This window comes from Hyperolius riggenbachi, chromosome 3 (genome assembly GCF_040937935.1).
Source record: "Hyperolius riggenbachi isolate aHypRig1 chromosome 3, aHypRig1.pri, whole genome shotgun sequence".
In the NCBI taxonomy this organism is placed as follows: domain Eukaryota; kingdom Metazoa; phylum Chordata; class Amphibia; order Anura; family Hyperoliidae; genus Hyperolius; species Hyperolius riggenbachi.
The window spans coordinates 326614620-326641134 of record NC_090648.1 but is presented as its reverse complement, the minus strand read 5'-3'; the positions used below and the strand labels follow the sequence as shown (position 1 = coordinate 326641134).

Below are 26515 nucleotides of genomic sequence, written 5' to 3'. Positions count from 1 at the left end.
TCCACTCCACCCCTTTAGATTGTAAGACTCTGGCAGGGTCCCCTCTCCCCTAGTGTAATCTACAGGATCATGTGCTTTCCTATGATAGCCTCGTACTTGTATTACTGGCCTACCTAACCAGCCCATATTGCATGATCATGTATTTTGTACAATTTGCCTTGTATAACTTTGTTCTATGTTCTATAACCTTGTTATATCTGTAATTCTTATATCATTGTATAGATTTATTGTCCAGCACTGCGTAATATGTTGGCGCTTTATAAATACAATAAATAATAATTTGGCATTTTGGGAGCTCATGATTACGAAATGGTATGCTAATAAATAGAATCCCACAGTTTCTGCAAATGTATTATGATGCAAATCTCCAGTTCCACATCATGGCATAAACATTGTTCTTTTATATGTTTGGGGAACATTGTCGAATTACCCTTTAAGTCACTTTGCTTACCTGTTTTTGAAGGAAACAAAGCCCACTGCCGCACTGTTACACTATTACATTACTTAGCTCCACCCACATGACATTATAGCCATGCCTATTTTTCATCACGCCGCGCTACTGTATTCCTCCTTATGAAATCCAACCCCACCCAGCTACTTTTTCATATCCTGCGGTTGGAAAACAATTCTGTGGAGAACACTGCCCATTCTCCTTCCTGGCCAGGTTTCTGCCTTCCATCATCATCAGAGCACATATTCCTCTCACTTCAGGTGTCTTTTAACACAGAGTTCCCCAACCCTGTCCTCAAGGACCACCAACAGTACATGTTTTGCAGAAAACCACACAATCACAGGTGGTGTAATTAATGTTGCAACAGAGCTGATTAACTAGCTCTGTAGGTTTCCACAAAACATGCACTGTTGGCAGGCCTTGAGGACAGGGTTGGGGAACACTGCAAACATATGTAAGATGCCCAAATGTTTTGGCACCCAAATGACATTCAACACAGTCATCAATACTACAACATATACTGTAAATAACATATTAATGAATTGTTCAGAATGCAGATGTGAATACACGTCATTTTATTTCTAGAAATGATTTGTTTGAAAATGTGATAATTCAGATTGGAGTGAGCATATGAGGTCTCCCACAATGCACCACTGTTGAATATGTAAATAGTCCTTTGTTGTCCCTGGAAGCAACACACCTCCAGAACCGCTGGAATGCAATTAATCTGTTTTAAGAAGATAGCTCATCTTAGTTAACATAATATGGCATCTTATTTTAATCTCAGTCTAGTATCTTGCCTTGCTCTTGTGTGCAGCCATGTACCATGCTTTAATTAAATGCTTTTGTGTCCACTCACACATTGGCCCTTATTCAATTCCCTTCTTCTCCTACATTTACTCCTAGGAAAATTTTTATCTTCTGTATAAATACATTTTCAGAACTCTGCAACTGAAAAGTACCAAAAAATAGGGTGAAAAGGTACTATCAAATTGTATTCTTCCTATCTGGTGTGTTTAAAAGGCATTTTTACTGACTTTTTACTGACTTTACTTTACTGAGCTCACATGAAATTCACTTTATCCCCTGAGTTTTCTATGTGATATTTTAACACCTTGTCATAAAATGCTTTTTAAACCACCAACAAGCACTAAAATACTCAAAATAATTCAACTTTTGGGAACTTTTTAATAGTAAAATGCTGATAAGTTATTTTAAGGAGAAGATAAAAAATATATCCTAGGAGATAACTCAGGAGAAAAAGTTAATTGCATATGGACCAAGGTGTGAAAATATCACCTAGGAGATAAATTTAATTAGCCATTAGACCCTATTCAATTGAATTTTTCGCCTACGTAGGGCCAGATTTACAAATAGGCAGAGTTAGGAGCTGTATACTTCTGTTCATAGTTGTAATAGGAATGTAAGATGTGCAGCTTTATGGTTTCATTTCATTTCTTACCAGTTTTAGCTTGCTCTTCCCCTGCCTTCTCAGCTTCTTCTAAAGCAAGGTCTACCTCTTGAGATTTCATCTATAAAATCAAAGGAAGGCCAACAACAAAAGTGATTCCACTTGTAAATAATTTTGAGTACCATATGCTACATATTAACAACCAGTCTGCAGACCAGTGACAACTGGTTACCACCACATAAGGTGGACTAACAACTAATGATGTTTTACATAAGGTCAACCATGCCAATTTAATTCAGTTTCATTCAGATAATTAATTTTGAGTCACATATGCTACATATTACCATTTAACAACCGGTCTGTAGACCAGTGACAACTGGTACCACCACATAAGGTGGACAACAACAACTAATGGATGTTTTACGTAAGGTCAGCCATACCAACTTAATTCAGTTCGTCAAGATGAAGATAACAAGCAGCTATTCATATGGCATTAATTAAATTATTCAGGCAATCCTAAACTCTGCACTGTCACATCGAGGCATGAAATCCTTTATGCACATTGGACATGCTAAAATAATGAAATGACGGATTTCAAACACAAAAGACTAAATCATGAAAGTGTGTGCATACCTTCATTAAGGACTGTGTAATGCGGAAAAGCTGTATCAAATTCTCATCCGTCTCTCCTTTCAGCTCTGTACTTCTCACCTAAAAAAACAAACAGAAGAACAGAAATGCTAGCTAGGCTTGCACAAGTAGGAGGGTGCTGGTCCTATTGTTTGCTTTCTGTGCAGGATTTGGGATTACACTTTTTGTCATGAGGAAACCGCAAGTTTTCCTTTATTGACAAGCACCTATAGAAAGATTCCAGCTGGCCTGCCTACTCATATTATTGTGGCCGTTGGACTGTACCACTGCTGTTCAAGGCGTGCCACTGAAAGTAAAGGAAATATTTACAATCCCCCAGGAGGAGATGTGCTAGTCCAAAATGTGCCATAAACAAATCAGATTAAAAATACCTACTGTATGTGTATGCTAGATAGGAAACAAATAATGTACAGCAACTTTTACTTGAGAACACATATATATCTTATATGTACCATAGGCTATTATTAATTACTTTAGGTTTTTCATCATATTGGTCCTATATATATATATATATATATATATATATATATATATATATATATATATATATATATACATACACCGGCCCAGTCGCAGGAGCCCCAGGTGACACCGGCCCAGTCGCAGGAGCCCCGGGTGACACCGGCCCAGTCGCAGGAGCCCCGGGTGACACCGGCCCAGTCGCAGCAGCCCCGGGTGACACCGGCCCAGTCGCAGGAGCCCCGGGTGACACCGGCCCAGTCGCAGGAGCCCCGGGTGACACCGGCCCAGTCGCAGGAGCCCCGGGTGACACCGGCCCAGTCGCAGGAGCCCCGGGTGACACCGGCCCAGTCGCAGGAGCCCCGGGTGACACCGGCCCAGTCGCAGGAGCCACGGGTGACACCGGCCCAGTCACAGGAGCCCCGGGTGACCCCGGCCCAGTCACAGGAGCTCTGGGTGACACTGGCTGACTGCCATGACACAGAGTTCACTAAAAACAAAATGTATAAACTGATGCAGCCACAGAACTGATCCCAAACCTGTGATATGGTTTTCAGCATTTTTTCTGCCAATCTTTCTTGATCGGGAAGAACATCTGGATCCACTTTCAAGAGCCTCCCCCAGTCTAAAGCAGGAGCCATCTTTAATGCCCTTGTTCCTAAAAAAGAAGCATAAAAGCATAACATTTAATTACTTCTCGTTAAATCATTTTTAACCTCTGCCAGGGTTATTTTCGTGACACAGGCTTTCAGACATCACAGTTTCTGTAAGTAAACCCATCTGGTTTACATTTACAGATAGTCCAGTTCATTAACTCAGATCCTTTAGGAGAGGAGATAGTGAAAATAATTGTGTATGTTCTGTTTATACTGGTTAAGTTGTCTCTCTCCTCAGGTTTTGATAACAAAAGGTACATAAATACAGTATCTGACTGTGTGTGGCCATAGCTACAGTTGTGCATTCATTAATGCTGCAAATTAAACAGTGTGGATTTTCTTTACTGTAGTAACAGTGTGCCATATACACAAAGCAGCTGTGATTCTGCAAAGAGGCCTGGGCTCCCTCCAAATATGCACCATTAGTAACTACCAAGTCACACAAGCATAAAAGCCAAGCATTAGAGAAGGCACCATCATTCCATCAGAGGCTAACAAAGGCAGAATAATAGTAATTCCCACGGAAGTGAAGGATGCCACTTTATGCAAGAATTACAGGCCCATTCCTCAAATAAATGTGGACCACAAGATATTCACAACAATTCTGACAGATCCTCTCATTTCCTTTCTCCCCTCCTTAATAAAATCAGATCAGTTGGGCTTCATACCTTATAATTAAGGCCCAAATAATATTAGGCAGGTCCTAGATCTAATCCTATATTCTAAATCAATTAACTCTCCCCTCCCTATATTGGACTCATTTAATATAACCCTAAATAAATTTGATTTTGTTCGTCCCTACTTATCAATTTGAAATAAAGCTTTTATGCAAATCCCATGGCCACTACGTTAGTGGCAGGATTTGATTTGGAACTGGTTGCAATAGGTAAAGGCATGAGGCAGGGATGCCCTCTATCCCCCTTTTTGTGTGAACTAGCGCTCAAACCCTTCCTTGAGCCTATACCAGAACCAATACCTCTATTCTAGGCCTGGCCATTGCAAGGACACGCACACAAGTGCAGCTCCTTAGCTGATGATTTGTTGAGTACTACTTCCAATACGCATATAGCTCTACCCTCAATCAAATTGTTACACAAATTTGGAGAGATCTCAGGCCTAAGATCCAATCATGACAAAAATAAAGCAATGAGTATGGTGATTCCCCCTAAAAAGAAGCACTAGGGATTTGCCTAATGCTAGCAATCAGCAATCACAGTGCAAAATGCTGCAGAGTTCCCTGCATGAGAAACAGCCCGAAAAGAAATGTAGAGTAGTAGGGGTCTCTCAGCACCCTAGAGGAAAAGACACAGGTGACAAAAAAACAGGAGCCCAATAGTGCAATATGTTTTCATATACGAGATATCAACAGGTAAGATAATCGTACTACTCAAAAAAGGCGGGTTACAGAGGGGCAACCGACCACAGGAAGCAGGTGGAGAGATCAAACCAGACTCCATTCCAGGTGGTCCAGCCGGACCTGGGTGTGGTCGCTCTCCTTGGTAAAAGTGACAGATTATCTCTATGGTTTGAGCAATGTGTGGTCTGTCTAGACCCCTCCAACAGAGTATGTTAGGGGATACGTAAAGCACAATTTGGGTAAAGAGGCGCCCCAGCGTGAAATCTGCCATGGACTCACCATGCCCCTCTCTGAATACTTTGGGATGTCTACTTTCCAAAATGGGGTCATTTGTGGGGTGTGTTTACTGTCCTGGCATTTTGGGGGGTGCTAAATTGTAAGCATCCCTGTAAAGCCTAAAGGTGCTCATAGGACTTTGGGCCTCTTAGCGCACCTAGGCTGGTATCGCCGTACTCAGGAGAAGTAGTACAATGTGTTTTGGGGTGTATTTTTACAAATACCCATGCTGGGTGGGAGAAATATCTCTGTAAATGAGATTTTGTTTTGTTTTTTACACACAATTGTCCATTTACAGAGATATTTCTCCCACCCAGCATAGGTATGTGTAAAAATACTCCACAAAACACATTATACTACTTCTCCTGAGTACGGCGATACCACATGTGACACTTTTTTGCAGCCTAGGTGCGCTAAGGGGCCCAAAGTCCTATGAGTACCTTTAGGATTTTACAGGTCATTTTGAGGAATTTGGTTTCTAGACTACTCCTCACGGTTTAGAGCCCCTAAAATGCCAGGGCAGTATAGGAACCCCACCAGTGACCCCATTTTAGAAAGAAGACACCCCAAGGCATTCCATTAGGAGTATGGTGAGTTCATAGAAAATTTCTTTTTTTGTCACAAGTTAGCGAAAATTGATTTTTATTGTTTTTTTTTCACAAAGTGTCATTTTCCACTAACTTGTGACAAAAAAAATAAAATCTTCTATGAACTCACCATACACCTAACGGAATACCTTGGGGTGTCTTCTTTCTAAAATGGGGTCACTTGTGGGGTTCCTAGGCTGCCCTGGCATTTTAGGGGCCTTAAACCGTGAGGAGTAGTCTAGAAACCAAATGCCTCAAAATGACTGTTCAGGGGTATAAGCATCTGCAAATTTTGATGACAGGTGGTCTATGAGGGGCCGAATTTTGTGGAACCGGTCATAAGCAGGGTGGCCTCTTAGATGACAGGCTGTATTGGCACTGAAGTGCAGGAAGCGCAGGATGTTCTCAAATCGTGGCCTGGACATGGCAGCAGAGAACATGGGCATGTGATGTATTGGGTGCGTAGACCAATAAGACCGCAATACATTTTTTTTGACTAGACCCATGTTAAGGAGAAGGCCCCAAAAAATGTTACGCTCGGAAACTTGGAGTGGTTTCCACCGAAAAGGCTGGACATGGTAGCTTCTTAGATTGGCGGTTGCGTATTGTGTGGCATAACAGTTGGTCTCAGCCACAATTGTAGAGACCAGCAGTGATCATAAAAAAAAAATTCTGTCCCTGCGGTGGGGCAGGTGAGGGTTTTACCGGGTGATCAGAAGCCCGCAGGGGGCAGATTAGGGCCTGATCTGATGGATAGGAGTGCTATGGGGTAACAGGTGGTGACATGAGGTGATTGATGGGTGTCTCAGGGGGTGATTAGAGGGGAGAATAGATGCAATCAATGCACTGGGGAGGTGATCGGAAGGGGATCTGAGGGGGATCTGAGGGTTTGGCCGAGTGATCAGGAGCTTACACGGGGCAAATTAGGGCCCGATTTGATGGGTAGGTGTGCTAGCAGGTGACAGGAGGTGATTGATGGGTGTGATTAGAGGGGGGAATAGATGCAAGCAATGCACTGGGGAGGTGATCGAAGAGGGGTCTTAGGGCGATCTGAGGGTGTGGGCGGGTAATTGGGTGCCCGCAAGGGGCAGATTAGGGTCTGATCTGATGGGTAGCAGTGACAGGTGGTGATTGATGGGTGATTGATAGGTGATCAGGGTGTGATTAGAGGGAAGAATAGATGCAAGCAATGCACTAGCGAGGTGATCAAGGGGGTCTGAGGGTGATCTGAGGGCGTGGGCATGTGTTTGGGTGCCCGCAAGGGTCCGATTTGATGGGTAGCAGTGACAGGTGGTGACAGGGGATGACGGGGTGACTGATAGGTGATCAGGGTGTGATTAGAGGGGAGAATAGATGTAAACAATGCACTTGGGAGGTGATCTGAGGGCGGGTCTGCGGGCGATCTGAGGGTGTGGGCGGGTGATCAGGTGCAAGGGGCAGGTTAGGGTCTGATCTGATGGGTGGCAGTGACAGGGGGTGATTGATGGGTGATTGACAGGTGATCAGTGGGTGATTACAGGGGAGAATAGATGTATACAGTTCACGGGGGGGGGGGGGGTGAGCAGACCTGATCTAAAATATAGCGTTGACAGATAGTGACAGGGGGTGATTGATGGGTGATTAGGGAGGTGATTGGGTGCAAACAGTGGTCTGAGGGAGTGATCAGGGGGGGGGGGGGTCCTGAGGGATGTTGTGGGCAATCAGGGGGCAGGATCAGTGTGCTTGAGTGCTAACATACACAGCTGCCTCCTACCCTGGTGGTCCCTCGATCACTGGGACCACCAGGGTAGGAGGCAGCCTTTATAATACACTTTGTATACATTACAAAGTGTATTATACACTTTGTACGGGGATCTCGGGCTGTTTACAACCCGCCGGCGCTGCTAAATGGCCGGCGGGTTGACGTCGCGGGTGGGCAGAGCCTAATGCCGGCAGATGCGCGCGCATCCCTGGGCGCGATCCTCGGCTAATTAGTCCCCCAGGTGCCGCCGCCAATCAGCGTTACGCGGTCCTGGGGTGCCACTTTGCCGCTGCCTATTGGTAGTGGGCGGTCGGCAAGTGGTTAAGGTAAGTAAATGGGGAGGAAAGGGGATTGAATGGGGCGAGGAATAGGAGGGTGACAGGACGACACATTGCACAAACCTGCCTCTTCCTGTCTGAAAACCTTTAGCCAAATTTTTCAAGGAGTGATTACAGGGACTAGGGGAAGAATGAGAAGAGAAATGGCCAATGCACAGACATACAGTACAGACCGAAAGTTTGGACACACCTCATTCAAAGAGTTGTCTTTATTTTCATGACTATGAACATTGTAGATTCACACTGAAGGCATTCAAACTATGAATTAACACATGTGGAAGTATAGTACATAACCAAGATGTGCGAAACAACTGAAAATATGTCATATTCTAGGTTCTTCAAAGTAGCCACCTTTTGCTTTGATTACTGCTTTGTACACTTTGGCATTCTCTTGATGAGCTTTAAGGAGGTAGTCACCTGAAATGGTCTTCCAACAGTCTTGAAGGAGTTCCCAGAGATGCTTAGCACTTGGTGGCCCTTTTGCCTTCACTCTGCGGTCCAGTTCACCCCAAGCCATCTCGATTGGGTTCAGGTCTGGTGACTGTGGAGGCCAGGTCATCTGGCGCAGCACCCCATCAAATAGCCCTTACACAGCCTGGAGGTGTGTTTGGGGTCATTCTTCTGTTGAAAAATAAATGATGGTCCAACTAAACACAAACCGGATGGAATAGCATGCCGCTGAAAGATGCTGTGGTAGCCATGCTGGTTCAGTATGCCTTCAATTTTGAATAAATCCCCAACAGTGTCACCAGCAAAGCACCCCCACACCTCCTCCTCCATGCTTCACGGTGGGAACCAGGCATGTAGAGACCATCCGTTCACCTTTTCTGCGTCGCACAAAGACACGGTGGTTGGAACCAAAAATCTCACATTTGGACTCATCAGACCAAAGCACAGATTTCCACTGGTCTAATGTCCATTCCTTGTGTTCTTTAGCCCAAACAAGTCTCTTCTGCTTGTTGCCTGTCCTTAGCAGTGGTTTCCTAGCAGATATTCTACCATGAAGGCCTGATTCACACAGTCTCCTCTTAACAGTTGTTCTAGAGATGTGTCTGCTGCTAGAACTCTGTGTGGCATTGACGTGGTCTCTAATCTGAGCTGCTGTTAACCTGCAATTTCTGAGGCTGGTGACTCGGATGAACTTATCCTCCACAGCAGAGGTGACTCTTGGTCTTCCTTTCCTGGGGCGGTCCGCATGTGAGCCAGTTTCTTTGTAGCGTTTGATGGTTTTTGAGACTGCACTTGGGGACACGTTCAAAAAGTTTTCTTAATTTTTCAGACTGACTGGTCTGCATTTCTTAAAGTAATGATGGCCACTCGTTTTTCTTTACTTAGCTGCTTTTTTCTTGCCATAATACAAATTCTAACAGTTTATTCAGTAGGACTATCAGCTGTGTATCCACCTGACTTCTCCACAACACAACTGATGGTCCCAACCCCATTTATAAGGCAAGAAATCCCACTTATTAAACCTGACAGGGCACACTTGTGAAGTGAAAACCATTTCAGGTGACTACCTCTTGAAGCTCATCAAGAGAATGCCAAGAGTGTGCAAAGCAGTAATCAAAGCAAAAGGTGGCTACTTTGAAGAACCTAGAATATGACATATTTTCAGTTGTTTCACACTTTTTGGTTATGTACTATACTTCCACATGTGTTAATTCATAGTTTGGATGCCTTCAGTGTGAATCTACAATGTTCAGTCATGAAAATAAAGAAAACTCTTTGAATGAGAAGGTGTGTCCAAACCTTTGGTCTGTACTGTATGTGGATACAGCATGTGCTTACCTTAGTTAGTTTTGCCCCTCAGATACTAAACCACACCTGCATCTTATGCTAAGACTCGTTGCCTCGTCCTTTAGCCCCTTCACTTCTTTACCTAGAGCCTCCAGTCCGCTCCCCTTTAAGGTCCATGTCCACTTGTGTCAGCATGTGCCTCTGTGATGGATTCCGGCACTTGGAGTTGTACGCACTAAACTGCGTGAAGCAGAATAACATGCATAAAAGCTTACCACACGATAAGTAAAGCAGAATGCAATAAATTACATGCAGTGCGTTAAGCTCTACTTATCGTGTGTAACGCAATTTTGTGCATACATCCCGGAAGCAGCCTGTTGATTTTAATAGCCTGCAATTCCCCATCCAAATTCCTGGGATAACGCTGCAACTCGGCACTAGTGGAAACGAGCCCTTAGGCCTCTTTTACACTGTAGGCTGAAAAATTGATGGACATTTTTCAGATAAAACGCATAGGATGTGAACTGCGACATCAGGAAATATGGACATTACCTTCCCCTGGGCTGCACATCGGTTGTCAGTGACAGCAACTAATTATTGTTACACTAAATCAGTTGCTGTCAGTTATAACTGAAAGGACAACTGATGTGCAAGGAGTTTCCCTATGGCCTCTTTCATACTGTATGCTGAAAAACTGATGTGAGGCCTTGTTCACAGTGCTCAATTGCGTTGCAGAATAATTCTACATGACAACTTCCTGTTCATACAATTCCATAGTCGTGTTCACATCTGTGTGTTGTAACTAATCGTGTTATTCTAACTTGCTGCATACAAGCTCTGCATTAAGATTAATGTCCAGTCTCCATTGCAATTTATACACATCTTAACATGTGTTATACAACGGACCACTGAGAATCCAGCCTTAACTGATCAGTTGATCCATAGCAGTGCATTGTGAAAAAAGTTTCAATTAAAACTTGTATAATGTGAACTGAGCCATAGGGAAATATTGAGATTTCCTTCACCTGGGCTGCTCATCAGGTGTCTGGTCAGTTATAAGAGGGTTTCTTTTACACTGTATCAGTTCCTAACTGTCAGTTATAACTGAAGGAACAACTGATGTACATCCCAGATAAAAGTAATGTTGATGCTTCCCTATGGCTCAGTTCACATTACACATATTTTACTGAAAGCTTTTTCACAATGCACTGCTATAGAACAACTGATCAGTTAAAATGCTTCATATTTTTAACGTGCAGTGTGAAAGAGGCCATAGGGAAACATGGACATTACCTTGCACATCAGTTTTAACTGAAGGAACAACTGATGTACAACCCAGATAAAAGTAATGTTGATGCTTCCCTATGGCTCAGTTCACATTACACATATTTTACTGAAAGCTTTTTCACAATGCACTGCTACTGAACAACTGATCAGTTAAAATGCTTCATATTTTTAACGTACAGTGTGAAAGAGGCCATAGTGAAACATGGACATTACCTTGCACATCAGTTGCCCCTTCAGTTATAACTAACACTAATCAGTTGCTGTCAGTATAACTTAATTGACAACTAATGTGCAGACTATGTGTTGGTAATGCCCATGTTTCCCTATGGTTCAGTTTGCATTATGTATATGTGTTTTAACAAAAACCTTTTTACAAAGTACTGTTATGGAAAATTAAAATGCATCAGGCTTTTCGGCATATAGTGTAAAAGAGGCCTTAGGCCATAATGGGCTCTATTCATAAAACTTCTGAGTCGGAAAAAATCCTGGAGGTAAAATACCACAGCGGTATTTTACACTTCTGGGTGGTCATTCAAAAAAATCTTGCCAGCTGCGATGCAAGAGCGGAGATCTCCCGCTGAAAGCTGGCGGTAAGCTGTCGGAAGACATGCGGAAACACTTCAGCCGGCAGAGTCCCTCCGTGCACTGCTCTCTCTGGGAGGTCTGTCCCATTCACTTGTATGTAATCCGCAAAATCAGAGGAAGCGGTATTTCCCGTCCACATACCGCTTCCTCTAAACTTCATGAATGGCCATTTTGTTACTTTTTTCTAGATAAATCTAGAAAAACACTGGAGAGGGCGGAAATTTCTCGCTCTGCTGGGGGATTGTAGATTTTCATGCGGGAACAGCTTTTATGAATGCCCACTTTGCTAAATGGACGGGAAAATCCGCAGTTTTGAGCGGAAAACTTGCGGTAAGGTTTTATGAATAGAGCCCAATCTTGGAATGGCATGAGCCTAATGTTTAGGGGCACACGTCTAGTTTAGGGCAGGGCTTTGGAGTCGGTACAAAAATCTTCCGACTCCGACGTTTATGAAACCACGACTCCGACTCCAACTCCGACTCAGGGTACCCAAAATGGCTCAGACTCCTCGACTCCGACTCCTTAGTCTAATACTTAACAGGGCTGTGGATTTTGTAAAAAAAAAATCAGACGACTCCGACTCCTCAGTTCATGAAATCAACGACTCAGACTCCAACTCCAGGTACCCAAAATTTCCCTGACTCCGACTCCACAGCCCTGGTTTAGGGAACCCAGCAGGAAATCTCAAAGGGTTGACAGCACCCATGGAGAACCTATAGAGGATCATGGGCACCCCAGGTGATGACAGAGAGGGGGGTGACAAATTGCACTCCCCCAGCCGGCCACACCTCCATCCCTCACATTCCTGGCTGTCACTCACCCAGGCAGCCTGTATTCCCCCAGGCAGCTCCGCCTCTCACATGTCTGTAGCAATAATAGCTGTCTGTGGCACTGGGGGAGGTGGGAGCTGGAAAACAGAAGAGGCATGGCACTGGGCAGCATGGAAGGAGCAAGAACACCACCTGCTGCACTGCTGCCGTACCCGGGATGGCTCCCTCCCTCTTACCTCCTCCCACCTGCACCCGTTTCTCCTATTCAGCACCCAGCATTTGTCCCACTCGGCGTCTCTCACACCAATCGATTGTAGATAATCAGCACCGGGTGTCAAATGCCATAGGTATGCCACTGCACAGCACCCTCTCGCCCTGCTAGGTTTCACTATTTGGCCAATCACGTTTTGCGCTTCAGAGGGTGCTGTGATTGGAGAACTGTTTCATATCAGATCTCCTGCTGGGTTCTCTAAACTAGATTAGTTTATGTACTTATTCTATCAAATGAACATGTACCTATATTTCTGGATGTTATCATAATATGCATAAAGTATTATGCATGTTGTACTTGTGTTGCTAGACGCTGTGTGTGAACTATGTATTTATGGTCCTCACTATTGTCTGTACTGTACCCTTGGCAGGTCCACAGAAGATTACGGTGCGGTGATGCAATATATAAAGAAAAAAATAATAGACATTTTCACAACCACTTGTTTGCTACAAACGCTGATCTTCACCAAACAAATCAAGGAGAACAAACGTCCAGGAAAAAGGTGTAAAAAATAAGATTTATTAACTCACCTCTTTACGAGGTTTCCAAGATGTGAGTGAGATGCTGAAGGCACAATAGCAAATGCAAGTAGTAATCAGTCTGCTGTGTGCATTGTTCCCTGCAGACACACACTATAATGACATGCTTGTAGCATGTGTGCTTCAGACTCTCAGCAAGTCGTGCAGAAGGGATGAGTGGAGTCCATAGAAGCCCGATGAGCAGCCTCTCTACTACGGCTCCATTGCGCGTTTACCGCGAAGGAAGCCGGGAAAGCGGAGTCCGGCGAGCGTTGCTAGGAGACGGGATTAAACAGATTTGAGGACAGCAGGTATAGGGGACCTCAGGAGGGACGCTGCAGCATCACATGCAAATAACTATAGATCTAAGCAGCGTGACGCAGCCCTGGGCAGACAGACGCACTTCAATACAAGCACTTATGTCTTTGTAAGGTAAACACATAGCTACACAGTACTGTACTACTATCACACACACTAGTACTTCCTGTGCCTTCCCTCCAGTCGCTAGGCTAGCAGCTGAGCGTTGGGGATGAGGCAATATCCGGGAGTTTGACTCCACCCAGCCCTCTGTCATGGCGGCTTCCACAGCACGGCAAAAATTTCATTGAAGCTGATTGTGTTGCTGGGAAGAGTCTGTTTCTCAGAAGGTGGTCTCCCCATGACAGGCCCGATCAGTGACTGCAGGAGGGATGCGCATAGTGTGACACGTGTGTAAGGAACACCTGACTCACTGACAGAGGGAAGCCAGTAAGTGACATCTGTCTGGGAGTGTCACCCATGCTGCATGCGGCTGCTGGGATCACAGCCTCTCCTCGCCTAGGGCTCTGCTGGCTTATATATTATACTCCAGCCTGGGGCTTTACTGGCTTATAGATAATACTCTTGCCTAGGGCTCTTCTGGCTTATATATAATAATCCTTACAAAGGCAGGAGCAAAGAAGGCTGAAGCAACAGTGGAGCAAGTTCCTACAGCAACCTTTCATGCGTCATTATCTTTTATATGAAGCATGGATGCTAACTAGTTGCTGAGGGCAACCGCTGAGCTTTCTTTGCATCTGGCTGTGTAGATGAGCCTCAGCATCTTGATTTTTCCAGCTATTGATATCACTGCTTTACTTATGTCAGTGCATATTTAGAATTTATGGTATGTTTACCATGAGGCATTGCATTGGGCAATTCGCATTGGTTATATTATAATGGTATGTTCACATTGGCGCATTAGTTGTACGGTAGGATCCATCGGCATAACATGGTGCATTCAGTGCTACATGCATTAACAGGTGCAGTAAAGATCATTTGGGGCTAGTCTAGTTTAGGGGTCTCAGCAGGAAACCTCATAGGGAACAGTTCTCCAATCACAGCACCCTCTACAGTAGAGGCCTGCGTCGGAGCAGTGCTTTTCAGCGCAGCTAGATTTGGGCGCAGCCGGCGCCTCCATAGACTTCAATAGGAATCATTTCTATTGAAGCGCTCAGTGAGTAACGTCGGCTCCATCAGAAGACGGAGCCAAGGTTGCTTAAAAACATAATAATTCGGCCTCCAGCAATCGCTGGCAGCCGAATTATTTCATTCCCCCACTATCCATGTCGGCCTGGAGGGGGAATAGTAATTAAATCGGCCCAGACTTGTGCAGAAGCAGGATCCGCTATATACCGCTGTATCCTGCGCCCAAGTCTACCGGCGCCGATTTCAAATGTACTCGCCTGCGTGAGTCTAATTTCTCAGACCTGCAGCCCCGCTACCCGTACCGACCTGTATTCTGGTGAATCTGGTACTCTCACAAGACCTGCAACTCGATTAAATCAAAATGGATACCCAATCTGATGCCCTGTATGGGTCTTATTTTTCAGACCCGCAACTTGCTTTCTGGTGAATCTGGTACCTGCAGACCCGCTACCGACACCGACCCGCAACCCAATTAAAATCAAAATGGGTACCCGAACCCGACCCTCATTACTGGTAACCTGCGGGCACCCGACCCTCATTTCTGGTAACCTGCGGGTACCCGACCCAATGCAGGCCTCTACTCTACAGCACAAAACATTGTGATTGGCCAAACAACCTATCTGAAATCTAGCAGTTTGAGAGGGTGGTGTCCACCCAATCATGTTAGTGGAATTTCCCTTTGAGGTTTCTTACTGGGTGCCCTAAAGTAGGCTAGCACCCATTGTGTGTGTACTGTATATTTTGCACGCCATGTATAACATGCAGTTTTTTTCCCTCCGATGCTATCCCGTAAGACGAGCAGCGCAGTGTCCCACTGTGAACATAGCCTTTCTGCTGAATTTCCTGGCAGAACATGTGTCTTTATGGCCTCTCATTTATTAGGCGTGATGAAACTGAGTATTCTTAGGCCTGGGGCACACCAGAAGAGTTTTTCTGAGCGTTTTGAGTTTTTAAATCTGTTGCTAATGTTATCCTATGTGTCTGTGCACACTGGAGCAATGAGGTTTTGTAAAAAAAACCATAGCATTACATTGGGAAGAGCTTTTAGAGGTTTCAAAAGCTCTTCCCAATGTAATGCTATGGGGTTTTTTACAAAACCTCATTGCTCCAGTGTGCACAGACACATAGGATAACATTAGCAGCAGATTTAAAAACTCAAAACGCTCAGAAAAACTCCTCTGGTGTGCCCCAGGCCATACTGCCAAAATGTGCTTTCTCATTGTCTTGTTTTACATATCGTCATTGTCACTGCAGTGTGTTACAGAATGTGTAACACTAGGGATGAGCAGACATTTCTCCTATAATCAGCAAATCTGAGTTGGCATTGAAAGCTATTAACTAATTAACTGCACTAAATAGAGATTGGATGTTAAATTCAACTATTTTTTTTCTTTTCCCTAATGAGTGGAATTTAATATGGGCTGAACTGCTACTGAGCTTTCCTTCCTTCGCTTTTAGAAGGATAACTGACCTGAGAGGGATATGGAGGCTACCATATTTATTTCCTTTTAAACAGGAATGGTTGCCTGCCTGGCTGTCCTACTGGCTCTTTGGCTCTAGTCATTTTTGAATCACACACCTAAACATGCATGCAGCTAATCGAGTCATTACTTCAGACAGAAACATTTGACCTGCTTGCTTGTTCACGGTCTATGGCTAGAAGTATTATGCCTGGTACACACTATACAATTTCTCATCCGACAGATGGGTCGAATTGATTATTACTGACAGGTCCAATCGATTTTGTGCCGAAGTAATAAGAAAAATCAGAAATTGGATTGAACCTGTCAAAATAATCGATTTGATCTGTCTATCTGATTGCATGGTATTTACCAGGCATTAGAGGCAGATGCCCAACTGGAAAGCTATATAATATGCATTGTTTTAAAGGAAGTCAGCCTCCATATCTCTCTCAGTTGAGGTGTATTGGAAGCAGCAGGTCTCAGTTATAGAAAAGTTCATTCCAGTGCTGAGTGGTTTTGGCACCCATTTCCCCGGGATTTTCTGCTGCTGGAGGTCCTCATTAGGGGAGTATTTTTTTCCTCTTAGTTTGGGGTTTTGGAAAAGCAGTTAGGGTTGGGAGCTGAGAGGAAGAGATTTGTAGGACATGGGGAATAGTTTATATTATCCAGTTTAGTTTTTTACACGCTAGGGAGGGGCACTTCGTCTTGCTAAGCTTATACATGCAAAAGTACAGCGGTGAAGTTAGTCCAAAGAAAAGCCACAAGTCCTCCTAAGAGACCGGCTCCCATGTCCTGCTCCTTGAAAAGCACCCTTGTGTAGCAGCCAGTTGTTGTGTGTTTGTTTGTCTCCGCCACTATTTTTTCAATGACGGCATCATTGAAATAGAGCTGCAGGTAGGCCAGGGGGTTGTGCTCACACTCTATCTTCAAGCCAGGCTTCCCAGTAAAAGGGAAACGTAGGGGCGGTGGCGGAACCTGATTAGTGTCAGTGGGGCACCAGAGGCGTACCTCACTAAGCTCGGTAGTGGTGAAGTCGCTGTACTCTCGCTATCCGAGTCAGATGACCTATCTCCAGGTGTGTCGCTGTCACTCAAGTCCGCTAGCGACTGCTGATCAGTCCTCAGACTCCATCAGCGCTTCTGATGTGAGACTCCTCGAGGCTGTCGCCATAGCAGGTGACAGGCAGAGAGTAGTCAAAATCCAGGCAAAAATTGGTAACAGGTAATCCAATAAGGTAGATCAGCAGAATAAGGCAGCACTTGCTCAAAAGCAGCAGTGAACCAAATGGCTAAAATGCATTGGATACAAATGTCTTTGACACATTTGTATCTAATACATGCAAAAAAATGGGCCAATAACCTTTAAGATTTTAAATTTCACGCACCCCCCCAGTCCACCCCCGACAACTGCTCTGCTAATCTGATTGGCCACTGGGACCCTGGAAGAAGAGCGGGGATATGGGGATCCTGGCGGCCGGAGGAAGAAGCTGGAAGCCAGGGAGAGAGGCTGGAGTCCCACTGCGCATTGCCATTCGCTTACGGGACTCCAAAACGTCAGGGAAAGCAGGTATTGCACTACCCCAAGCTGAGCTCTCGGGATTACTAGTCTGGGTAATTTTTTTTCCTACCCCGAGCTCAGCTCGGGGTTACCGCTAGGTGGGTTAATCAATGATGAGCAAAACATTTGATGAATAGGCAAATGTCAGTTCAACTGGCAATGGAAGTGACAGAGGTTGAGTCAAAGCTGACAGCTGTGTAATTTATTATGCGTTGACAGCTGAGGGAATTTTTCCCCTACGTGCCCTGCCCACTCCTTATTGCTCCACTCCATGGGCCCCCTTCCTCGCCAGGTAGCTACAGAAAACTTAAATAGGCCAGAGGGATCAAGTCCAATCCTTGCTGGGTGACTGTTCTTGTACATTTGTTCTTGTACATTAACAGAGTCAGAAACGTAATAAAGCACTGAAGCAATTGTCTGGGATTGCCTCAGCAGAAAAGTATGTACAAGTGTCCCCAGTTGTCATTATTGTTCCCTTTAGTCACAGGCCAAACTGATCACTCCTGCTTGGTAACCATTGTAATTCTGTTGTATTCCCACTTCCAGGTCACTGGACATGCCTCCTCCTTTCTCCATAGAACAGAACCTGCTGTTGGCCAGGAGTTAAAAATCAAGTCTAAGTGTTCTCTCATGAATTTTTTTCCAGCCGGGTGGCATGGAAAAGAAGCCGGGTGGGGCGAGATGAGAAAATGCAGGGACAGTGCTTCTCTGCACACCTCTGCTTACAGCAGAGGAGGTGGTGAACCGATGACAGCCGGGTGCTCACAAAAACTAGCCGGGTGGAGCACCCAGCTAAAAAAGCGTGGGGAGAACACTGAAGTCTGTACTGATTTTTTTTAAAATTGCTGCATGAAATGATGACTCTTTCAGGCAACAGTTATTTGTAGTGTGTACACAACTTTAGCCAGGTCATTCTGAGAACTCCTCTGCTTTTTACATGTGGAAAGTTCTTCTTAACCTAACATCTGATGCAATCTAATAATGCATACTGTATGTCAAGTTAAATTACTTACTCAGGCCTCTTTTCCATGGGCAGCTGAAGGCAGTCAAGTCATCACCTGTCAGCTGCTTCCATCCAATAGCCAGGTGCAGGCTCGTGCTCAGCATAGGCGGTAGATAGGTGCCCCCTTGAAGCTGCATCTGACCATGGTGGTTGTTGTCCTCAGCAACTTTAGACGGTTTTCACTGCTGGGTAATGCCACCACATGTCAAATGTGACATGCATGGATTTAACAAATGAAGCTATTTGGCTGCATGTAATTGCAGCCGAATGGCTATTGTAGCTGGCATCCCGAGGCTGAACTGCTTAGCAAAGGAGCAGTTCAACCACCAGTGGAAAAGAGGCCTTACACTTCATCATCTGGCGATTCATGTTTCCTTTCACTTTGGCCACTTTCACACTGGTGCGTTGCTTACCCTACAGTGGCGTAGCTAAGGAGTTATGGGCCCTGATTCAAGTTTTATGTTGGGGGCCCCCCATGCACTCTATACATAACGATTCATACAGCGCACCAAAACCTGCCAATGGCAGCTACAGTGTCAGAGGTGCCAGAAGGTGGTGGGGAACAGTTTAACCAGTTCACCCCCAAGGGTTTTTACCCTAACGGCTCAGAGCAATTTTCACTTGTCAGTGCTCCTCCCTTTTATTCCCTAATAACTTTATTACTACTTATCACAAGAAAATGATCTATACCTCGTTTTTTTCGCCACCAATTAGGCTTTCTGTGGGTAGTACATTTTGCTAAGAATATTTTTATTCTAAATGCGTTTTAATGAGAAAAAAACAAAAAAAAATCCATTATTTCTCAGGTTTTAGCCATTATAGTTTTAAAATTAAACATTCTCCTGTGGATAAAACAAACACATTATTTGCCCAGCTGTCCCGATTATTAAACCATTTAAATTATGTCCCTATCACAATGTATGGCGACAATATATTATTTTTAAATATAGGTGCTATTTTTCTGTTGTTTTTTTTACCAGCCCCAATGTAATAAATTAAAATTAATTTTCCCCCATAAAATATAGATTAAAAAAAAGTTGAGTCCATAAGGAAACTATTTATTTATTTATTTTAAGCTGAATTTTTTTTTACAAGTGGTTTTTTTGGGTGGGAGGGTTGTAAGTGTAATTTTATTAATGATGTGTATGTAATGGTGTATGTATGCAATTTGTATGTGTAATATACTTTTTGGCCACAATATGGCGCTAGTGAACACTTCGTTATAGGAAGTGATTAATTTTTTTTATTTTTTTTTACACTTTATTGAAAAGTAACAATTTCCTGTTTTTGTGAATGGGCGTAGCCGCTGTTCGCGGTCACGTCCATTCACTCCAGGCACTGCGATTGGGTAGAGGACCGTTCGGTCCTCTTCCCCAATCACTCAGCACGGGATCCCGGCGGAATCGGCGGCGGTAGCGGCGCACACACGGCGGTAGCGGCGGCGGGAACGTGCGACGTATTAAAACGTATTAAAACGGCATGTTGCTGGTAATAGGGTAAAGCATGACGTTTTAATACGTTAGGGTGTCATTAAATGGTTAATGATTACTACTATTCAAAGTATCTATAGAAGGCATTATTATGCGCACAGGACCAATAGAGAGCGAATACTGCAGTTGAGGGAAGGCCCCTTGGGGACCCCTCTGGCCCAAGGGCCCCGATGCGGTCGCAACCTCTGCACCCCCTATTGCTACGCCCCGTTACCCTATTTTTACTGCATGACAATGCTACAATAATGAAAGTCTATGTGGCATTTCATACCTGTGCGATGTGATGAAAGTGACTTTTTGGGGTGCACAGTGATGCTAGCATGACAGCGCGTTGGTCTGTAACTTGCATGGAGACCGGAAGTCATGTTAGTCTGGCGCCACACATTTTAAACTTGTCGCACGTATATGCGTTGCACATGCACAGAAGCGTGTTTTGACAGAATACACTTCCACACAATTCAAACATCAGCCACAGGAAGTGAGGGCTTCGTGCTTGGCTTGCAGCCAAAATGGAGATTACCGCTCACTGACGCAGTAATCTCCATAGGCTCTTTTTGGTGTTGCAGTGCGAATCGCACCGCAACCGTGGGTTAGAAGTGTGAAACGGCCCTAAACTCAGTCGATCTAGGGTGAAGCTTTCTAAAGCAAGTTGTATACAACAGTAATCATCTTTCAGAAATGCATACAACTGTGCTTTATATTAAATGGCAAGATGAGGCTTGCCACTGATTAGGTAATGTTTATTTGCTGTCACATTAGTTCTAAACGTCCACTCTTGGCAACACAAACATCAACTCTCCAAATGGCTCGCTTTAACTATTTGTTTGTTATAGTTACCTTTACTTGAAGTGGTAGTAATTATTGGGCACAATATATAAAATTTGCATCCTGCACGTAACCTTAGTATTGAGGTTAAAGTACACAGCAATTGAAACTAACCTAGGTTTAAAGGGAACCTTAACTGAGAGTGATATGGATGTTTCCTGTTAAATACCAGTTGCCTGGCAGTCCAGCTGATCTCTGTGACTGCAATAGTGGCTGAATCACACCCTGAAACAAGCATGCAGCTAATCCAGTCTGACTTCAGTCAGAGCACCTGATCTGCATGCTTGTTCAGGGGCTGTGGCTAAAAGTATTAGAGACACAGGATCAGCAGGCGATTCAGGCAACTGGTATTATTTTAAAAGGAAAAATCCATATCCTTCTCAGTTTAGGTTCCCTTTAATCCTACCTAATATACCAACAGCATTAACAAAAACAAACATTGTTTTCTGTTATGTTGATATTATTTATTCATATTATATATTTGTTATTACAATAAGTGCTCTGAGTCAGAAGTATGCCATTTAGAATGCCAGTATCACAGCTACCGTCTTTCCCCCAAAGTAAAACATCCTCTGATTATAAGGCCTAGCTGCAATTTCATTCCTTCTCTGAATATAAGGCATCCTCCGAATATAAGACCTAGCCCCAAAGCCACACATCCCCAGCCGCAGAACACATCATATCCCGCCCCCCCCAGACTGTCTCTCTGCTCCCCTGTTTTAAGTGCCCCCCTCCTTCTGACCCGTGTGGCCGCTCTGTCCCGCCTCCTTGTCTGGGTCTCTGCTCCCCGTGCATTGTGTCCCCCCTCCCTTCCGAACCCTGTGGCCGCTCTGTCCCGCCCCCTTGTCAGTGTCCTCCGCTCCCCGTGCACGCTAAATGTAATGGCAGCCAGCGTGTCTTACTGTAGCCATGCTGCCTGGAGATCGCTGGCGGCCTCACTTCTCCCTCTAGTAACCGGAGCTTGTGTAGTTGATGTAATCTACACAAGCGTCGGTTACTAGAGGGAAGAAGACAGGACGCCTGAGATCTCCGGGCAGCATGGCTACAGTAAGACACGCTTGCTGCCATTACATTTAGGGAGCGGGGGACACCGACAAGGGGGAGGGACAGAGTGGCCACAGGGGTCAGAAGAGAGGGGGACATAATGCAGGGGAGCAGAGACCCAGACAAGGAGTCAGGACAGAGCGGCCACAGGGGTCGGAAGGGAGGGGGACATAATGCAGGGGACCAGAGACACAGGCTAGGGGGCTTGACAGTGCGGCTACACGGGTCGGGAGGGGGACACAATGCAGGGGAGCAAAGACACAGGCTAAGGGGCTGGAGCAGCCACACTGAGAACAGAAAGGGACACATCGTGCAGTGCCGTAGATGTAGATCAGGCACTTGTCATGTCATCCTTGCACACAGCAGGTTTATCATCTGTGTGCAGGGATGACATGACAGGTGCCTGATTGGCACTGTGACATTACAATGAGTAGCAATATTGGCACTGTGACATTACAATGAGCAGCAATAAGAGGTGGCCAGCATGGGACATATCATGCAGTGCCAATATAAGACATCCCCTGAAAATAAGCCCTAGCACACTTTTTGGAGCAAAAATTAATATAAGACAGTGTCTTATTTTCGGGGAAAACGGTAGTAGTTTGGCTGTCCACATGCCGCCCTGACATTTGCTTGTTTTTTGTTTTTTTCCTCTCTATTTATCAATATGTTTTCTTATGCACCTCCCAAATTGCGTGAGCACAATGGAAGCAAGCACTCATTAACAAGCGCTTTCTTTTACTGCGCAGGTCCAGAGCTTCTACTTGCGCAGTTCAGCGTTGCTCTATACCTCTCTGTCAATTCTGAGTGGCTGCAGAGTTTAGGGGATTGGGTCCTGGTAATGGGGGACCCTGATGACAACAAGCAGCCTCCATACCCCTCTCATTACAGGGCCTCTTTAAGCTACATACGCACGCTAGATTTTTGCTGTTGGAAATGTTTGATCCTGATCTCCCGGATGCATATGTACTGTGAGTGCAAGTTTCCCTTGATGGTTGCAGCCACCCCTTCAAACATTCCTTCTCATTCCTTGCTGGTTGCTGTGTAAGGGCCTTTTTCCACGAGCCGTTGATGGGCAGACTGTCAAACCCTCACAACTGCTTGCTGATGCCTGGCAACTGCTCACTGAAAGCACAGCTCAGCTGCCTGTGGAAAAGGGCCCTAACTTTTGCAGTTCCCTCTTTGGGCTGTTAGGACATCTTCTCTCCTGCATGTCCTCCTTTCCATAGAAGAAACTGGCTACTTGACAGAGAGCCTAGCAACTCATCTGCACTCTGAGCATAAACTGCGACCTGGAGCACTTGTGAATCTCTGCTTCAGACAATATTTATCCCAGGTGTGTACGAAGGTTTAGAGAGCATGCAGCGTGTATGAGAAAGTGCAAAGCTAGTATTGTTGGTTATGAAAGTCAATGGCTGAAGTAAATGTAAGAGATTAACATACAGTTGAATCTTGTTTTACTAAACTCAGATATAGTAAACCTCTGGCTATAATAAAGGCAGTCCCCGGGTCCTGACCATGCGCCTGTGTATGATAAATCCTCATATAGTAAGCTACTTGGCCAGGTTCCTTGGAGTTTACTATAAAGGGATTTTACTGTATTTTTTTACTTGATTAAAACAAGTACCACATATACTACAAGGTAGGCTATACATTCCCTAACCAAGGCTATGAATTCTCTAATCAATTTCGTGACCAAGAATTGAACTTCGCCCCAATCAGTAGCTGATACCCCCTTTCCCATGAGTAAGCTTTTCCTTTTCACAAACTGATCATATGGGGGCTCTGTATGGCTGATATTGAGGTGAAACCCCTCCCACAGTGTGATGTCTGGACCATGGTTCTGGCATCACACTGTGGGAGCCTTGTTGCATTGTGGGAAATAACAGCTGTTTCCAGCTGCCAAAAAAAGCAAGCAGCATCTCCTTCCACTGATGTCACCTGCCAGCAGTAAAAATGTCACCATGTGGTAAAATGTCAGAATGTAATTCGGGGAGAGGAAAGATTTTTACAATGGGCAAACACTGATCATTTATACACAATCGTAAAAATGAAGCACTTTTTTATTACATTATTTTCACTGGAGTTCCTCTTTAAGTCACAGATATGTCATAATGAGATTTAGCAGTGTGTCAGTGACCATTTCTCAACACTGAGTACTCAGTCTCCATGGGGCAAATAAAACCAGCTGTTCTTTAATGGGAAGCAGCAGCTGTTCCCTTACAAGATCATAGGGAAAAAGTCAGATGGATAATACAAAACAAAAAAAGGTAACCTGTTGAGCATTTGCTTCCTTTGGTGCGTCTGCGCATGAAGTAAGACAAGCTGCATCCACTCCACTTCTCTGTCTCATTACTTCCCTGCTTTGCATCCGAATGAAAAATGAAGACGGCTGTATTAGATACAAGAGAGCATTCAGTTCCTTTTATACACAGCTTATTTAAAAATTCAATTCTGTTTGTGAAAGGTGGAAGTTTCACTTGAGTCTCTTGTGGAATATTTTTTTCAGGAGGTGCAATTCGTAGCATTGCATTATATAACTACACAGCAGCAGCCGTGGCCAGGTTAATACACAAATGTACCGTATTACAGATTTCATTCCAGGGTGTTCTTATTTGTGGGCTTGTCAACACTAACATGGAAACTTTATTGTTTATTAGTGATGGTCAATGAGATGCAAATTCTATACAGCTTAGACCAGTCTGAAGAAACAGGAAGCGTCTTTGGCCCCGCTCCCAATCGCTTATAGTTTGCATTAAATTTACTTGCAAGCCAGAATCATTTACATCTCATTGACAGTCTCTATCTTTTAGGGCCTGTTTCCACTACACGCAGATTCTGCATGCAGAAAACTGACTCCAATGAATGCCTGTGGGCCTGTTTCCACTGAACATGATTTTTCTGATGCAGATTTCCCATAGGCATTCATTGGAGTCAGTTTTCTGCATGCAGAATCTGCGTGTAGTGGAAACGAGCCCTTAGGCCAGAGTCGCACTTGGCAGAATCACATGAGTTTCCCAATGTGTTCTATGGGGAAACCCATGTGATTCTGCTAAGTGTGTTCCATGAACAGTTGAACTGTGCAGCTGTCAGGCTGCAGTGGGCAGTTGTGAGAGTTTGAGACGCATTTCACTGCCTATCAACAGTCTGTGGAAGAGAGGCCTTCATTTCTTGGCTGCAGTTTTCATCTCCAGTGATCTTTGAGCTTAAAGAGAAATTCCGACCAAGAATTGAACTTTATCCCAATCAGTAGCTGACACCCCCTTTTACATGAGAAATCTATACCTTTTCACAAACAGACCATCAGGGGGTGCTGTCTGGCTGATATTGTGATGAAACCCCTCCCACAAAGAAACTATGAGTACGTACTCTTGGCAGTTTCCTGTCTATGAACCTTGTTGCATTGTGGGAAATAGTTGTTTACAGCTGTTTCCAACTGTCAAAACAGCTAGCAACAGCTACATCACCTGCCAACAGTAAAAAATGGCACCATGTAATGTCAGAATGTAAATCAGGGATTTAAAAGATTTTACAATGGGCAAACACTGACTAAATCATTTGTGCATAATTATTGTAAAAATTAAGCACTTTTTCGCTGGAGTTCCTCTTCAAAGTGAACCCGAGGTGAAAATAAGCTTATGAAGTAATCAACTGTGTGTTTTTGTTTTGTTTTGTTTTTTTTTTGTTTTGTTTTTTTACTCCTAAAGCCCCTTACACACGCCTCGGGTCCCGATCTCCAATGGGCGACTTCCATCAAAGGTGCGTACGCACCTTAAGAATGACTTTTTATTAGATTTCCCATTGTTTTATTTTATATTTAAACATTTACATTTAGTATGTTGAATCTTTTATTGTTGCTACTCAGTGGCAGTCTATTAAGAGTCCCAGAGTTAAAGAGAACCCGAGGTGGGATTTAATTATGTTACTGGGGCACAGAGGCTGGTTGTGCACACTAAGACCAGCCTCCGTTGCCCCATGGTGTGCCTCCATGTCCCCCCTGCGCGCCGCTATACCCCCCGCAGTGCTGGCGACACGCAGCGTGTCGCCAGCACAATGTTTACCTATGCGCTGTCAGTCAGCGCTGCTCCTCCCCATCGGCGCTACCCGCCCGCGTCACTTCCCTCCTATCAGCGGGAGGGAAGTGACACGGGCGGGTAACGGGGGAGCGGCGCTGACAGCCAGCGCTTAGGTAAACATTGTGCTGGCGACACGCTGCGTGTCGCCAGCACTGCGGGGGTATAGCGGCGCGCAGGGGGGACATGGAGGCACACCATGGGGCAGCGGAGGCTGGTCTTAGTGTGCACAACCAGCGTCTGTGCCCCAGTAACATAATTAAATCCCATCTCGGGTTCTCTTTAAAATACATGACCTATTGACCTTTTTTCTATCTCTCCCAGGCCCTAAGAAGTTGTATTCTGTCAGGAAAGCTTTTATGGCTGTAAGTTGCTTATCAGTGCAGTGAGGTTTACTATATTCCCCAAGGTGATATAGAGAACAGAAAGCATGTATCTTCCATCCAACCTTTCGGTTTATTGCAAGTGAACATCAACAATTGTGGTACAGTGAATGATACAATCCATATATATCTACCT

The 26515-nt window shown here is 44.6% G+C and overlaps 2 protein-coding genes across 7 annotated transcripts in view; one reads left to right on the top strand and one right to left on the bottom strand.

The window, feature by feature from the left end:
- CEP290 (centrosomal protein 290) overlaps nucleotides 1-13763 on the bottom strand; it is a 272670-nt gene extending 258907 nt beyond the window's left edge. For 2 of the 4 annotated variants that reach the window (XM_068276837.1, XM_068276838.1), the window contains exons 1-4: nucleotides 13108-13755; nucleotides 3512-3630; nucleotides 2496-2573; nucleotides 1914-1983 (exon numbers count right to left, since the gene is read on the bottom strand). In XM_068276837.1, the coding sequence (XP_068132938.1) occupies nucleotides 1914-1983; nucleotides 2496-2573; nucleotides 3512-3613 (250 nt within the window). In that variant the 5' untranslated portion in view covers nucleotides 3614-3630; nucleotides 13108-13755. Of the gene's footprint in view, nucleotides 1-1913; nucleotides 1984-2495; nucleotides 2574-3511; nucleotides 3631-13107 lie in introns of all 4 variants that reach the window. The other 2 variants (XM_068276835.1, XM_068276834.1) reach the window with 2 other exon arrangements.
- TMTC3 (transmembrane O-mannosyltransferase targeting cadherins 3) overlaps nucleotides 13377-26515 on the top strand; it is a 128647-nt gene continuing 115508 nt past the window's right edge. Inside the window, exon 1 of one of the 3 annotated variants that reach the window (XM_068276841.1) lies at nucleotides 13377-13406. The gene's annotated coding sequence lies outside the window, so the exon portion shown is untranslated. Of the gene's footprint in view, nucleotides 13528-13630; nucleotides 13843-26515 lie in introns of those variants that run through there. The other 2 variants (XM_068276840.1, XM_068276839.1) reach the window with 2 other exon arrangements.